The sequence below is a fragment of the Cavia porcellus genome, unplaced genomic scaffold, assembly GCF_034190915.1.
Source record: "Cavia porcellus strain 051 isolate PalLab524CR breed Dunkin Hartley unplaced genomic scaffold, mCavPor4.1 scaffold_19, whole genome shotgun sequence".
Taxonomy (NCBI): domain Eukaryota; kingdom Metazoa; phylum Chordata; class Mammalia; order Rodentia; family Caviidae; genus Cavia; species Cavia porcellus.
Window position 1 is genome coordinate 65,823,709 of NW_026947502.1, and position 15,594 is coordinate 65,839,302.

At 36.0% G+C, this 15,594-nt stretch overlaps 1 protein-coding gene across 11 annotated transcripts in view; it reads left to right on the top strand.

Moving 5' to 3' along the window:
- The window catches only part of Erc1 (ELKS/RAB6-interacting/CAST family member 1), a 521,572-nt gene that overhangs the window by 163,798 nt on the left and 342,180 nt on the right, over positions 1–15,594 (top strand). For 7 of the 11 annotated variants that reach the window (XM_063231309.1, XM_063231311.1, XM_063231314.1 and 4 more), the window contains exons 6-7: positions 1,148–1,231; positions 4,263–4,430. In XM_063231309.1, the coding sequence (XP_063087379.1) occupies positions 1,148–1,231; positions 4,263–4,430 (252 nt within the window). The remainder of the gene's footprint in view (positions 1–1,147; positions 1,232–4,262; positions 4,431–15,594) is intronic. The other 4 variants (XM_003463708.4, XM_063231312.1, XM_063231318.1 and 1 more) reach the window with 1 other exon arrangement.

Consider the following 15,594-nt stretch of genomic DNA (forward strand, 5'->3'; position numbering starts at 1 on the left):
CTTTGCTCTGACCCGTGGGAAAGGCCTGTTTGCTATCAGCTTTATTGTTTCCCATGTACACTTGAGTACAGTAAGATAACTACTACTGAGACTTATTGGTTGTATTTCAAAGTCAGTTATAGTATTACTTCCTCAGATCAAAAGTCACTTAACTCTTTTGTGTAAACTGTTTAGGCAAATTGGAGGATCTTAGTGATTGTAGTTATCAATTTATCTGTTTTGTAGTGGTTTAATTAAAAATAATAATGATAGGGGCTGGGGATTTAGCTCAGCGGCATAAGCACCTGCCTTGCAAGCAGGCGGTCGTGAGTTCAATCCCCGGTACTGATAAAAATGAAAAAGACAAAAAAAAAATAATGATAAAAGTTTATGCAAGAAATATTAACTGTGTTCTCCAAAAGTATATTCCAATTGCATTCTTCAGTTTCTAAGAACTGGAAACTAAAACATTCCCAGTGGAAAGGAATGACGGTTGTAACTCCCTGTCCCATTTCTGGCCTCATATACCCATACCTGATATATCAATCTGGATTATTCCTCTAGTAATTTAATAATCTGCTATCATTGATTTTTGTTAATGTCATGTTCAGTTTAAGGCTTAAAAATTCATATATTCAAGTTTTTGTTAGCTTGGAGTTTTTACCCAAATTTGTGAACAAAATACACTGCCATATAATTTCTGTTTACATTTTTTTGGGGAGTACTGGGGATCAAAGTCAACCTCGTGCTTGCCAGGCAGATGTTTATGCCACTGAGCTAAACCCCTGGCCCTATGCTTCATATTTTATAAGCACATTCTAGTTCATTAGAAGAGTTTATGGAAATAGAAAAACCATCTACATATGTCCTTTGAAAAGCGAATTAGGGCCCAGTGTGTGGTAGCACACACCTATAATCCCAGCACTTAGGAGGCTAAAACAGGAGGAGTGCTTCAAATTCGGGGGCCAGTCTGGGCTACATAGTTAGTTCAAGGGCAGCCTGAATTACAAAAGGAGACCCTGTCTTGAAGAAAAACAAAGGAAATTAGGGGAACAGATTTGGTTGTGATATATAAATTAATTGCTATTTTCAGTGACCTCTTGGGGTGGAAAGCAGATTAAAAGAATTAAGTTGACACAAGTAAAAAAGAATAACAATGTCGTGACAGGTAGAGCAACTGAAGGAGGAACTAAGTTCGAAAGAGGCTCAAGGGGAGGAGCTGAAAAAGAGAGCAGCTGTTCTTCAGGCTGAGGTGTTTGCCGTAAGATTTACCTCTCTGTGTGCTGTGGTCCCATGGTGGGCCCTGCTAGCTCTGGCTTCTGGGTGGCTTACACTCTTCTATGGTTGGCAGCTTTGCCCAATATTAGCACTAACCAGCCTGTTCTGCTGTTTAACCAGTTCTTCCTGTTTACCAGTTTGTCCCACGTGTCAACTTTGTGTGCCCTGGCCCTCATGTGTTCTGGAAGCCCTATACTTGGCTCTTTATTGTTGCTTTTGCAATGGATGTTATTTCAAACCTTGTTTTTTTGAATCCATTATTAATAGAAATAGATACTTGCTGATTTATATGAATGTTGGTTGTCTTTTCTTAGATACGGAAATATGCAGATGCATTAGGCCCATCACCCAGAGTTTATTTGAATTTGAAATTCTTAAGTACTTTACCCACGAATGTAGATGTTATTTTTTAAAATTCTAACGCATGATTTTGTGACAAAAATGTTATTTTCTTTAGGGCAGATGTGTAGAAAATGATGCACTTCTTAGAGTTAGGTAGTGAATCAAAATTAATGTGAGGCTTATATCATTAATTTAAATCTAGTTCAGCCTTTTGAATTTAAAATTTCAAAACATATAAAACATAATAATAAGATAGCTAATACCTGTACACTTATGAGGTGTGGTAAAAAAATAGTGAATATTTACATTTTGAAATTTTAATTTAGTAAAAGGCACATTGCCATTCAGAATACTCCCTCTAACTTTAAAACACACTCCATCCTTCCTGACAATGTATCTTTGTGTAGTAAGTTTTTAAACATTCTCAAGAGTTCTTGATCATTCTTTGTGTCATAAATGTTTTATAATCTGCTGAGATTTCTAATCTCAGTTTTATACAAGGAAACCAAGGTAACATAACGATGCCTAGGGGAGCATAGCTAGTAAGAGAAGGGTTTGATTTTATACAAGCAGAAAGTGTGATTCCAGAAAAGGCGCCGATAAGCTCTTTACTCTCTGCCTTATATTTCCCTGTATACATACTGCTAAAGTGTCAGAAAAAACTGCTGCTAGAAATAATTTTTGGTTAAAACTCGAATGTAGAATTAAAAAATAAAAGCTTGTGCTACCTTGGTATATTTTGAAGGCCATTTTATAAGGAGAGGAAAAAAAGATATTTTGTTTGAAAGGATCTATGTAGCATATGGAAATGTTGATCTACAACTATTTTTTCATAGCTACTGTTATTCATTTCTTTGTTGTGTCAAATAATAAAGTCACTTCATAAAGTCATTAGAGCTATATGTACAACTTACATAATAATGCAGCTATTGAGGAAATTCAGATTTCATATTTATTTTTTATTCTATGATTGGAAGTTGATGGAAATTGTAATGATCTTTAAGCCTTTCTTCTTTACTAAAGAAGTTGTGACACTTTGAACATTTCTCATGAATATTTATTCATATCTTAGTATAGTCTCTGTGCTAGGGATTAAAACTATTGTGAGTTACTTATTGGTAAGAGAATATCATAAATATCCTTAAGTAGTTTACAAAGAACAAACATTCAGAAATCTTATTGGATGAATAACTGTGTAAACAGAAATTGTATGTGTATGAGTAAATGCTTATCTTTTTGTTGAGTGAGTTGGAAGTTTATTTTTAGTTGTTCTTAAAAGTCTGATTTTAAAGTAAAATTTATTTTCCCATGGAGAATGTTGTATATGCATTCAAAGTTTTAAAAATAAACAACTGTTTTATGGGTGACACTAAAATTACTCAACTTTCTGTCAAATTTATAGCTCGAATTGTCTTTTAGTGCCTTGCTAGATGGTGCACACAGTTTAAAAGATGATCTGAGCTGGGTGTGGTAGCACACACCTGTAATGTTAGCACACTGGAGACGGAAGCAGTAGGATTAGTAGGAGTTTGAGGCCAGTCGAGGATACATAGTAAGTTTATGGCCAGTCTGAACTATGTATCTTAAAAAAAAAAAAAAAAAGCAGATCTGAATTTTTTGGCTTAACTTAGAATAAAATTAATTTAAAAATTCTTAGAAATAATAGGAATGTAAAGATGCTTGAGGCAAACACTTTTTATGTTAAAAGAGATATCTATGGAAGGATGAAAGGCATCAATTGGTTCATTTATGGACCATTTATCCTTTCAGGGTATTGAAAATTCTTACAGAGTGAAATTTGACATATTCTCTTTATTTATGTCACGTACTTTTATCCATTTAATTGTATAGATGATAGAATCTTACAAATTGGTTTTTTTTAAAAGTTCTAGACACATAACTCATCAAGATTATAGGAGTTTTAGAAAATCGCAAGACTGGTAGTGCCTTCTAGCACTGAAAAGTAGCTTTTTAAAATTTAGATGTTATGAGACTTTTGTTTGAGAAGTACAATAAAACTTAATGTAAAAAAGCACAGTACTAGCTTGATTTATTTTATTTTATTTTATTTCATTTTTGAGACAGGGTCTCATTCTGTAAAGGCTGGTCTTACTATGTAACCCAGGCTAGTCTCAAACTCAAGGTGATCCTCCTGTCTCCGCCTCCCAAGTGCTAGGATTACAGGAATGTTCCACCATGCCCAGCACGGCACTAACTTTGAACATTTCTTTCTAGTTTTGTATTTACAGTATTCATTTGCTGTAACACATTCTGGAGATGGCTGACTTATAAAAATTGAAAATATTTTAACAGTTCAGTGATATTTATTGCTACCTTGTAACCTAATTGAATCGGGAAAATTGTATTTCTTTTCTAAGTGATTTCAAAAAGTAAAGACAATAAATGGAAACTAAAAATGTGCCCGTTTGTTGAATAAACTTAGTTTTTTGGAGGGGGAAGGAGTGGGTCCAGAATTAGGTGATGCTAAAAGAAAAATATATCTGGTTATAATTTTTCAGTAATATGCGGTGGTGAGGAACAAACCTATAGCCTTGCACATGCTAGGCAATTACTCTTAAGTTTCATATTTTGTCATTTAGAGTCCAGATAGGAGGTGATTGTTTGGTTGTTTCTTTTTTTCCTTACAGTGTTTTCTTTTCCAGATTGGCCAAGTGAAACAGGAGCTGTCCAGAAAGGACACAGAGCTATTGGCCTTGCAAACAAAGCTGGAAACTCTCACAAACCAGTTCTCAGACAGTAAGCAGCATATTGAAGTATTGAAAGAGTCACTGACTGCTAAGGAGCAGAGGGCTGCCATCCTACAGACCGAGGTAAAAGAGTCCTGTGATTGTGTGAAGTGATTCCTTGGCACCTTTTCATAAATCTCTTGACTTCTTGTTTTTATTGTTTTTGGAGTTGGAAAATATGAATAATATTAGGAATTTTTAGAGATGTGATCAGTTATTATAGTCAAATAGAATCATCTTGTTACAGTTTGTAGATCTAACAAATTAAAACTAGTTTGTGCTTCAGTATATTCTTAATTTACTATTCAAGTAAAATAATATAATAGTTATAAAAAGAGAAGCCATTGATTTAGAAGCTTGAATTGTCATCCATGATTAATTGTTATGCATAACAATGAACTTGGTTCCGTGACTAGATGGCACATAGTGTCCTTTAGTTTTGGATACTATGAATAACTGCATGAAGAGAAACTGGAATCTCTAGACTTTCTATGTTCTAAATACAGTTTTGAGCTATAGATTAGTAGACAAACAATCTGTTTGGAAACAAGGTTAATGTTTTTAGGAATTCTAGAAAATTATCTAGGCTCTTGGCCCTGATTTCAGTAGAAATACACATATTTCTTTTGAGTGAGAATGATGTATTAAGGTTCAATTAGTAAGCTTTTAATTTCCAGTAAATCGTTCTTATCTCCTCTATAAAAATAGGCACATCAGTAAAAGTCCACCATCTTTTCTGTAACACTCAGTACAAAGTGTTCTGTGTTTTGAATGAATGGTGTGCAAACAGCTTTCTTCTAACTAGTTCCCTGTACTCTTTGCATCATGGGCCTTTTTTAAGTCTACCCTGTGCTGTTCAAAGCCTAATCACATACTGACTTTCTCTTCCTTAGATAGCCATCCGTCCTCAAGATTTCTGTCCATTAGACATTCTGCCAGCCTGCCCAAACCTGCTTCAAACTCTTGTTACTTCCTTACTGAATGTTGCAAGGTACTGGTTCAATCGCTATTTCCCTGGACAACATGTTGAACATGTGTCACTTAATATGGCAGCAATTCATCAGGGATAATTCCTAAAGAACACATGTTAGCCAGTCACATACTGACACATTTGGTTCTTTGCTACAGAAGGGCCCCACGCCATTTAATACATTGGTTTATTCACATGGCATGTTTGATTTCTTTGCATTTCCTTTAAGAATTTCTTCTACATTATAGCTGTGGCTACCAAGAGCTGGGTAACCTAAAAAAAGTTCAAATTGCTAGTTTATTAGGGTGTTTTAGTTATTATGACTAGCAGGAAATCCTTTCTTAGAAAAGATGAAAAGTGAAGAGGACATTTCACATTAAAAAAAAAATCCTATGGGAATAGGTTCCTAAGTAAATAATTATATGGAGAAATGTTTATGTACATTTTTTTTTTTTTGGTCTTTTTGAGGGTCTCACTATGCAATTCAGGCTGGCTTTAAACTTACGTTGTAGCTTAGACTGGCCTTGAACTTGCAGAGATCCTCTTGCCTCAGTCTCCCGATACTGGAATTACAGGTGTGCACCACTACATCTGCGCACAAAATTTCTGAAGCTTTATAACAGTGAAGATTAGAAATAACCTAGTCAATGGTTAAATGAACTGAGTTGCATTAATTAAATGGAATAGCCACTAAAATGATCATTTTGTGCAAAATTTGATGCCACAAAAAATCTGGCAAGTATGAAATAAAAAAGAACCAGCTAAAACTGCTTACAGTTTAATCCCAATTATGTAAAAAAGTATATACTGTACATACAGTTATACATGGGGAGAGCTGTTGAAGATGGTTACCTCTAGGTTGAGATATTTTTTCTGGTTTATACATTTCTGTAGCTTTCAAGTTTTTGCAGAAACATTATTCTATAACTTGGAAAAATGTAAAGCTGTCTCTGATGTACTGACAATAATAATGTAGTTAGATATTTTAAATATATAGGAAAAGATTTATTGTGCTTCATTTTCTGTGACTTTCTAGGGTATATATTCTTTTGGTAAGAAACAATTTTTGTTTTATACTGGTTATAACACTTTAATAAAATATAATACTGTGAGCACAGCATTGTTTCTTTCAGAGCCTAAACAGACGCTGGGTTCTAAAACTAGGTTCTTTGGACTGGGGATATAGCTCAGTGGCACAGTGCCTACCTTTCAATCATGAGGTCATGAGTTCTATTCCTGGTACCCAGCTCCAATAAAAAAATAAATTCAGCTAGGTTCTTCAATTTCCTAGATTTATAATTAGTATCTTTTTATCTTCTTAAGTAAAGCATTCTGCATATATGTATTACATGCATGCTTTCTAAAAATATCCTAATTTACAGTTTTCATACATAAAGGAAAAAATTGAGATTATGGTAGTTTAAGTCTATAGGCATAAACATGTTTATGAAATGTATCCTTGAGAAATAAAAAAGGGAAGTTTGTATGTAAAAAAAGTTTTGGACTGAATTGGTCAGAATTTATTTTGCCTTGCATCAAACCACACAGAATCTTTTGAAGTCTTTTATTAGTTTAATTGACACTCCAGAGTCTATTCTTGAATTCTATCATAAGAACTCCATTTCTTATTTTCAAAAGGAATGGGGATCAGGATTATCACATTAGGTTTATTTTCCCATTTTAGACAACCAGACAAAAGAGCCATAATGTGGAAAAGGAAGTAGATGGGGGAACAATAAAGAATCAAAATGCTAGCTTGGTACTACGAGAATCTTCAAGTGTAGTGAGGAATGGGTTAGTATATAAGGAAAGAACCAATTCATATTCTTTTGTCTGCCCATTTTCAGGTTTGTTGTAAATACGAAATTTGGATGATGTGCTGATTATTTTTAATTTTGAGGGGGTACCGGAAATGGAACTCACAATCTTGTATTTACTTGCCAGGCAGGTGCTTGTATTTTTAAATTTTTAAATCCTGTTTTGTCATGATACCAGGTCAACTAGATGCAATAGTGGTTTAAAGCTCTGACTCTATAGAGTCATATCACTGAGTTTGGACTTCACTTGTAAATTTATAACATGAGAATAGATACAAGCACTTAATTCATAAATTAGCTTTTAGCATGAAGCTGGTTATGCATGTGTAGTGGCTGGTATATAGTGTAGGTTTTGTATATTTGGCATTGTCATCATAATTATTATAATAAAATAGGCTTGTATACATAGGTTAAGATTTTAAAAGGAATGTAGTTGGTTTTTTTTTTTTTTTTTTTTTTTTTAGAATAGCTTCTCTTTCATAAATTTTTTAGGGGGAAGGTATTGGCAATCAAACTCAGGGTGTTGTGCTTGCTAGGCAGGTGCTGTGATGCTGAGCTACATCCCTGGACTTGTTCTTTAATATTTTACTGGGCTACTTTATTCAAGGAATTACAAATATAAAATTATCTGTAAGATACTGCAAAAGTATTCATTGTCTTTATAGAGTTTTTCACTTTAGTAACTTGTGCATGTAGAACTACAAAAGGGTCAGTAGAGGGAGCCAGTGTCGCAGAGGTGTGGGCCTTGCTTCTCAGTTTGCTTCTGTGATACCTCTGGGTAGAGGTGGCAGGTGTGAGAACTGGAGAACCAAGCATTTTGTACATGATATTGCAAACATTTGAAAGCTTGCCACAGTTTAATAAATGCCATATTCTTGGCAGTCCATTCTCGTCTTTATACCCAACTCAGATAATGTTCTTATTAGATAGATCTCACATAGTTCGGCTCTGATTAGTTTCTTGTGGCACAGAGAATAAAGACTCTGTTTGTCACCATTGTAGGATGGTTTTTCAATTCGTTTTTAGCCATTGTGGGAGAAGCTGAGTCTTAGTGATTAATAAATTAAGTTACTAAGACAGTTGCTTAACTATAATAATTTTATCCTAAATAATGAGTAAGAAAGTTATCTTCCATTTGAATTTGGGCTGATTTTAAGAATGTAAAATGCTTATTTATTAGAATTTACTGTAAAAAAAAATTTCCCTGGTAACGTTTGACAAGTCACCTTTACCAAAACATCTTTTACATACTGTAGTTCAATGAAAGACAGTGTTTGTACCTGCTCTTTGAATGTTCTGTTTTTTTTACTGTGCTTATAATTGATATTGTGCTCTTTTCTTTAGCTATCCTAAAGATACAGATTTAGATGTTGACCTAACATTTAAGTCATTAAAATTAAGAACATATGAAAAGAATGTGGATCTTGGAGCTTTTTAAATTTTAAAAATCTTTAAGGTAAAGAGTGGATGGGAAAAGTCCTGTTTGAGGCCCTCTGTTGATATACATTGTACAATATATATGGAATTAGTCCTATTTTATAAACATTTATTTTAATCTGTTGATCCCAGAGATGAACTGAATTTAATAACACAGTGGTTAAAAGTATAGACTTCGGCATCAGACCTAGACTTTTAAAGCCCAAGCCTGTATGTTCATCATTATGTGACCATAGCTGAGTTGCTTTATCTCATTAAGCTTCTATTTCTTTTTCTGTAAGATGAAGATAATGACAGTGACAATTTCCTAAGATTATTATGGGTAAAATAAGTATTTAATTAGGTAACTCATCTGAATATTTAAGGAGACTTAACATTGAGTGGGTTAAAAGTTCTCCCCAACAGTTTACCGTTAAGGCATATTTGTTTTATTTGATCTTTTGTCTTATTTGTTCCACATAGAAATGACATGGGTTGGGGGGAAGACATTGTTTTGCTTTTATAACTGAGAATTACAAGTGCTTATTAGCACATTACATTTGATTGACACTTTGCGCTCACTAGTAATATTGGAACTTTTGATATTGGTTACAATATTTTCAGTAATTTTTCTACTAATGCTCACTTTCTTATTCCTAAATCTTGATGCCATACTATGAGATCTCACTGAGTGTTTTTAAAGATGATTTCCCAGTATGCAGAGCTGACCTATTTTACTTACAAAGTAAAATAGTATCTACCTTACTGCCTCAAAGTAGTCTATTTTTTTCCTTCTCCAGAAAATTGTGTTATGGGATTTTATTTATTATAGGTAAGCATTGTCATCTGCATCATAGTGACATGGTCTTGTTTTCTTAGGTGGTCACAGGACCTACATCAAGCACAAAGTAATGAACTGTGCCCTAGCTTTAGGATATCTAGGCAGTTGAGCTGAAATGTTAGGATACTTTGGTTTGATATATACCAGTTTGTAGTTCTAATCTAGTGCTCCAGGGTGCTACTTCTGCAATCTAGATTTCTACTTTCCTCAGTATAGAGTTAATAATACATTTTTAGATTTAGAAGGTAATTTTAGGCGTTGTTTATTCTTCCCATAATTTAAAAAATGTGATAACATCGAATATTAACTTCTTTCCATACACCACATAGATTGTGTAAACTTTTGTTTTCTTACTTAAAACTTCCCCCTAGTTTTTATATTTAAAAACAAGCCCCCCATAGCCACCTCCAAACAAAAAGCTAAATTCTGCAGTGAGCATACCCAGCAAACAACTGTATGTACAATTAAATACTGTGTCTCTATGACTGTGTTTTACTGTAGTACAAACCTCACACAAAGGTTACACAGTTGTTCTGGCAATGGGAGAAGTCCTTAGTTTTAGTTCTGTGGGGTTTGAGGAGCAAGATGGGGACAGTGAGAGAATGGGGAACTCAGTTTTGTTTTTCTTAATTTTGTCCATGTAAATACATTCATAAAGACTAAAAAAGGAAACGTAACTTAGGATGGTGAGGAAATAGGAAACTAAGGAAGAGTGGGACTGGACCCTCTCAATCTTACCTTACTAGAAATTATAAAAAAAATTATGAAGGAAATTAATATATATGGGAGATATAAAAGATAAACAACCATAGAAGAGGATGGGAGAGAGAAGCAGGAGGAGGCCAACCAGGGAGGAAGAGTGGGACCCATAATAGGGAAGTAAAAAGGAGTTCAGTGCCGGTGAGAGTCTGTCTCTGCTTCTTCATGCTTATTGTCTTATGCTTCAGTTTGATATCCATCTTCTTACTTCCCACCTTAAGTCTGTCCCCTCCACCCTGTTCCCCTGTCCCTGCTGTGTCAGTCCCTTCCTCTCTTCTGTCTATTGGGAGCTGGCTGTCTCCAGGAACCCTAAGAGTCATGGCCGTTTGGCACTGAGAGTTTGAAACAACTTAGGAGGTGAAGGGAGATATTTTGAGCAGCCATGGGGCTGGCGGACATAGCTGCAATTGTGTGTAAGGCAGTGAGGTCATAGTGGTACTCTTTCTTGGCAGTCCCATTGTTGTGCTGTTGTCATCGTCATCATGCCTGTCTGTCCCTGTCCTGGTGTGTGCTCTCCCCAAACCCCTGTCTGTTAGAGTCTTTGAGATGCTGGATCTTGGTTCTGGAAAAGGTGAGCTGAGTAAAGAGTTTGCCACTGTATGGATGATGCTCTCAGGGAGTTTTGTCACCTCTAGCACCAGCTGCAGGGCACACATCTGATGTGCCCCAGGAAGTAGACTTGAATGCTTGTCTCTTGTCAGTGTTTACATGCTTCAAGCCACTCTGTCTCTGGTGTGCTGTGTATGGTGATTGGCCATGGAGCAAGGGAGGGCAGGTGGACATAAGGTACTGTAATGGCTGGTCCAAGAGGGAGCAGTACCCATTAACCGATGCCTGACCTCTAGGCTGGGAGAACTGTGTGGGGACAGGCAGGGGACTGAATCCTGTGGGGGCATTTTTGAGGTTGGTAATAGGAGAGAGTGCTGAAGACTAAGGCAGCTGCTGACCATGTTGAGAGCCATAGATCATCAGATGAGAGAGAGATCAGTATTACTGATTGGGATGAGGTTACTGTTGAGGATAGTAAGAAATCTGAATGTGTTGACAGGAGTCCGTGTTACTCTGGGGGGCAGAACTTGCTGTGTAAGTGATGCATAACTAGAAGTATAATGGTTGAAAATGGGGATTGGCCATCCCATGGAAGCTATGGTGAAGTTTGTTGAGGGCATTTGGAGATGAGGCTGGAACAGAGTTGAAGATGAGTCAGCTGCTTCATAGAACCTTGGCAGCTAAGGCTCATTTATCCAAATAGATTGCTTAGGGCCTCTGTCTGTGAGACAGGGTAGCTCATGCTTGAAGTTGTTGCTGCTCTTGCTGCTATGCAGGATAAGGGAGTAGGCCTTAGACAGACTGGGAGATGTGACCTGGTTGCATATTTCTGAGATATGTTGTGCCATTCTTGGCCTGGAATTCCTTCCTGCACTTTCATCTTTATTGCTGCTGATGTTGTCACCTTGGGTGAGGACAGAGATTTCACCCGGGATGCTGGCTTTGGTGACGGGTTGCAAACTCCAAACAGAGCCATTTGAGTCTAGAGTATGTGATTACTCTAAGGCTGAGACTCCAGGGATTTGAGTTCACTATCTGCTTCTCAGGCAGTTGCTTGGAGATGCAGCTCCGCCCTTCTTGGTTCTGCCTGATACCATTTAGGTATCTATTGACTTGTTTCCCTTTCCATCCTGCAATGAAACTCTGACGTGTTATCTTGATCCATACTGGCATCATTTCTCTTGAGAATGAATCTCCCTTGAAGTTTTGTGTTCTTCTCATTTTTTATATATTTTGAGAATTTAAGGAATCTGTGTTACTGGTTTTATTGATAACGATAGTTTTCCTAGTTTGATCTACATTGTGTTCCATCCTGAAGCATCTAGTGATACCAAGTCATCTGAGGAAACTTCTTGGGTTGGTTTTGGTTGTCATTAATAGATTCCAGAATCTCCTGTTCTGATTTTATCAACATCATTCTGCCCTGTGGGTTCTTTTTTCATTGAATTTATAAGAAATTCATTTAGATTCATTCCAGCAGAGTCAGTATATTCTTGGTTAGTGTCTCTGGACAGCATCTTCCTTGGGGACTTGCCTTTGCTTTTGTCCTTGTTTTCTCTTGTCAGAGACATTTTTTTTTTTTTTTTGGACTTTATTTCCTCTTTGTCAAAGGGGTGTGCAGCTGACATGCAGCTGAATTATATCCTTGGCTCCTAGTGGCCCTTCAGCAAATGGAGTAGAGGACTCCTTGCATACTACCAAAATGCATACCAGCTTTAGCTTGGAACTAAATTTAGCTTTTTTTGTGGTATCACTATGATTGGATGTCTGCCTCTGTATCTCTTGACATACACTGATTCTTCTATCTTTCTCAACTTCTTCTTTACTTAGATAGTTTCAAGATATACACTTATTTTTGTTTAGAGTCTTTTACTTGTCCCCCCCTTGCCCATCATTCCTTATTGCAATAGTCTCTTGATGAGGTTTACTGTTAAACATGTTCGTCAGTAGAATAGAGTAGTGATCTTTGGCTGAGTTGTATTGCCTCATCCATACAGGTGAATTGTATTTATGAAGTATAATTTGGAGAGATATTTTGGGAGGGATAGTGACTAGTCTTCAGCAATTCATGTCATGCAGACTGCAGTGGGGAGGTGTCTCTGCAGTGCTGCCTGCCACCCTGGCAGTTAGCTTCTGGGGAGCAAGCTCTCCTTTGCAGTGTTTCCTGGAGTGGCAGTAAGGAGAGTGTAAGAGGCTGGGGAAGGAAGAGAAAGAGGGAAAGAATAAGGGAGACCAACCTGGAAAGGGAGACAAGGGGAAGGGTGAAAATCAGAAGGGAAAGTCTTACAGTAGCCTTCTAGTAGGAATTGTAGCATTTTACAGATGGGCATGCTGAAACATAGAGAGATTGAAGTACAATGACCTATTGTTACCTGGGAATTGATTCAGATATCATTAAAAAACCCACCATGTTTTCAATAGTGGTGCTGCAGTTTCTCCTTATGAGGAATCTGAATTACAGAGAGTAATTGACATGCTGAAGGTCCTTGCACTAGTTGGTATTAGTTGGGGGAAATGGAACCCATCTTTTCTGATTGGCTAATCATGGTATGTTATTACCATAATTAATAACGTGTAATTATGTCTTATCTGCCTGGGAGGTTCAAAATCAGCCAAAAAAGAACATGGAGGAGAAAAGGAAGCAATTTATATTGGTTTAGAGGAGAGAATGTAGTCTCAAATTTGGGATGTTAGATTCATGCGGCTTCAGAGGAGTTAAGCTTCTTTCATGACATGAGACTGAAAGAAGAGACAGATTTATTGGTTGATCCTTTCATTTAGCCAACAGTTATTTCTTGATACTTGATAAGGACTTAGTAGTGAACAAAACAGAAAGGCCGATGATATATCTGTATGAAATAGCAGATGGGAGTAAAAGCAAACTGAGTACTGTGAACAGAATAGGGTTTGGAATTTTTCCGGTGATTGTGTTTTTGTTTCAGATGTTGTAGATCCTTGTCCTGTCAGGACACTATAAATCATACAATTAAAAATGATTAAGATGGTTAATTTTGGTGGCACATGCCTGTAATCCTAGTACTTGGGAAGCTGAAGAGGGGAATAGCTGCAAATTTGAGGCCGGCCTCTGCTACATAGTGAGTTCAAGGTTAGCTTGAACTACATAGCGAGACCCTGTCTCAGAAGGAAAAAAAAAGATAGCCAATTTTATATTACATGTATCTTACCACAATTAAAAAACTAAAAAATTTATATCGAGGAAAAGCTATTCTAACATTAAAGTGAATAAAAATGAATTAGTGAATTCTTCTGTTAGATATAAATACAATCTAGAAAGCTATCAACAAAATCAAATAAAGCAAGAGATCCCAGAGCAACATGGTATTGGCATAGGACAAAGCAGATGGGCCAATAAAAAGAATATAGAATGTGAAATCAAAGGTATTTTTATGAAAGGGACACGCATTGCATAGTATAAATTATTAGAAAGCTGCCTTGCTATATTGAAAATAAAGTTAGCAGCCTATCTGATGCCAGATAAAATAGTGAACTCTCAAATTCATTAAAGGACTCAATGCAAAAAATAGAAACTACTAAGTTAGTGAAAATTTTAGGTAGTGTATGTTAAATGAAATTTAAGCATTTCTGTTTTAAAGAGAAGGGATACCATTGTCAAAGTTAACAAATGGATGACTAGGATTTTCTTTTAGAATATTCTTTTACAATGATAGGTTGATCAGAAAAAAAAAGACTATGAGAAGGTAAGATGGAGGTGAATAGACAATAAAGGAAACTTGAATGGTTAAAAATTATACATACATACATATCATATCTTCAACATCACTAGTAAACCAAGAAAGGAAATTCTAAAGACAATGAAGTACTATATTCTATTTTTCAAATTGATAAAAATTAGAGGGATAACATTCAGAACTAGAGAGAAATTTGACAAATAGGAACACAGATAGTACGGTTGATCCCAATGATTCCACTGTTTGACAGGTGGCCCACTGGCCTACCTACATAGTTCCTGTGTAAGGACATCCGCTACAGTAGTGTTACTAGACTGTGAATTGAAAGCACTCTGTTTATTTCTAATGGAATTATTGATTCATTGGACTAAAAATAAAATAAGATGTTCATATATGTACTGTTAATATAAAAGGGAAAATGCATATGTATATAAAAATCACCCTCAATGACATGCATACATTTTCTTTTTGTCTTTTTCGTTTTTATCGGTACCGGGGATCAAACTCTCGACTGCCTGCTTGCAAGGCAGGCGCTTATGCCGCTGAGCTAAATCCCCAGCCCCCGAGATGCATACATTTTCAAGAACATGCTAAGCATACTAGAATTCAACATATTGAAAGTCAAGTGAAAAATAAAATGGAAAAAATAATTTTTCAAAATGGACTAAAAATGGAAAATGTAGTAACTGCTAACAGCCAGTCACTGCCCTCAAGTACTTCAGAGTTTCTTAGAAGGTTCAGGTAATTTGTGATTTTTTTGTGATGGAGAAAATTTTTAAAAAACATTGTGGCAGACAATCTTGAAATTTTCATGCTTGTTTGTTTGTTTGTTTATTTTTGGTACCGGGATCAAACTCACAACCTCATGCTTGCCAGGCAGGCGCATAAGTCACTGAGGTAAATCCCCAGCCCTATTTTCATAGACAAAACTCCCAAGGTAGTGTTTTAAGAATTAGTAGTGTATTACAAGCTAGTTATTAGCTCTAGAGACCAATAATGATGTTAATGAAGGGAGACTTTTTAACATGGACATCTGCTCCCTCAACTTTGAAGTGATGGGTTGAAACAAGTTGATCTCAATCCCTAATCAGTCTCTCATTCCTAATTGTAAAGAACCATGGTGGAGAGTGCTTTATATGGACAAGATTTAGGGAGATGCTGTCCATATAGAGCTGTGACTGTCAAA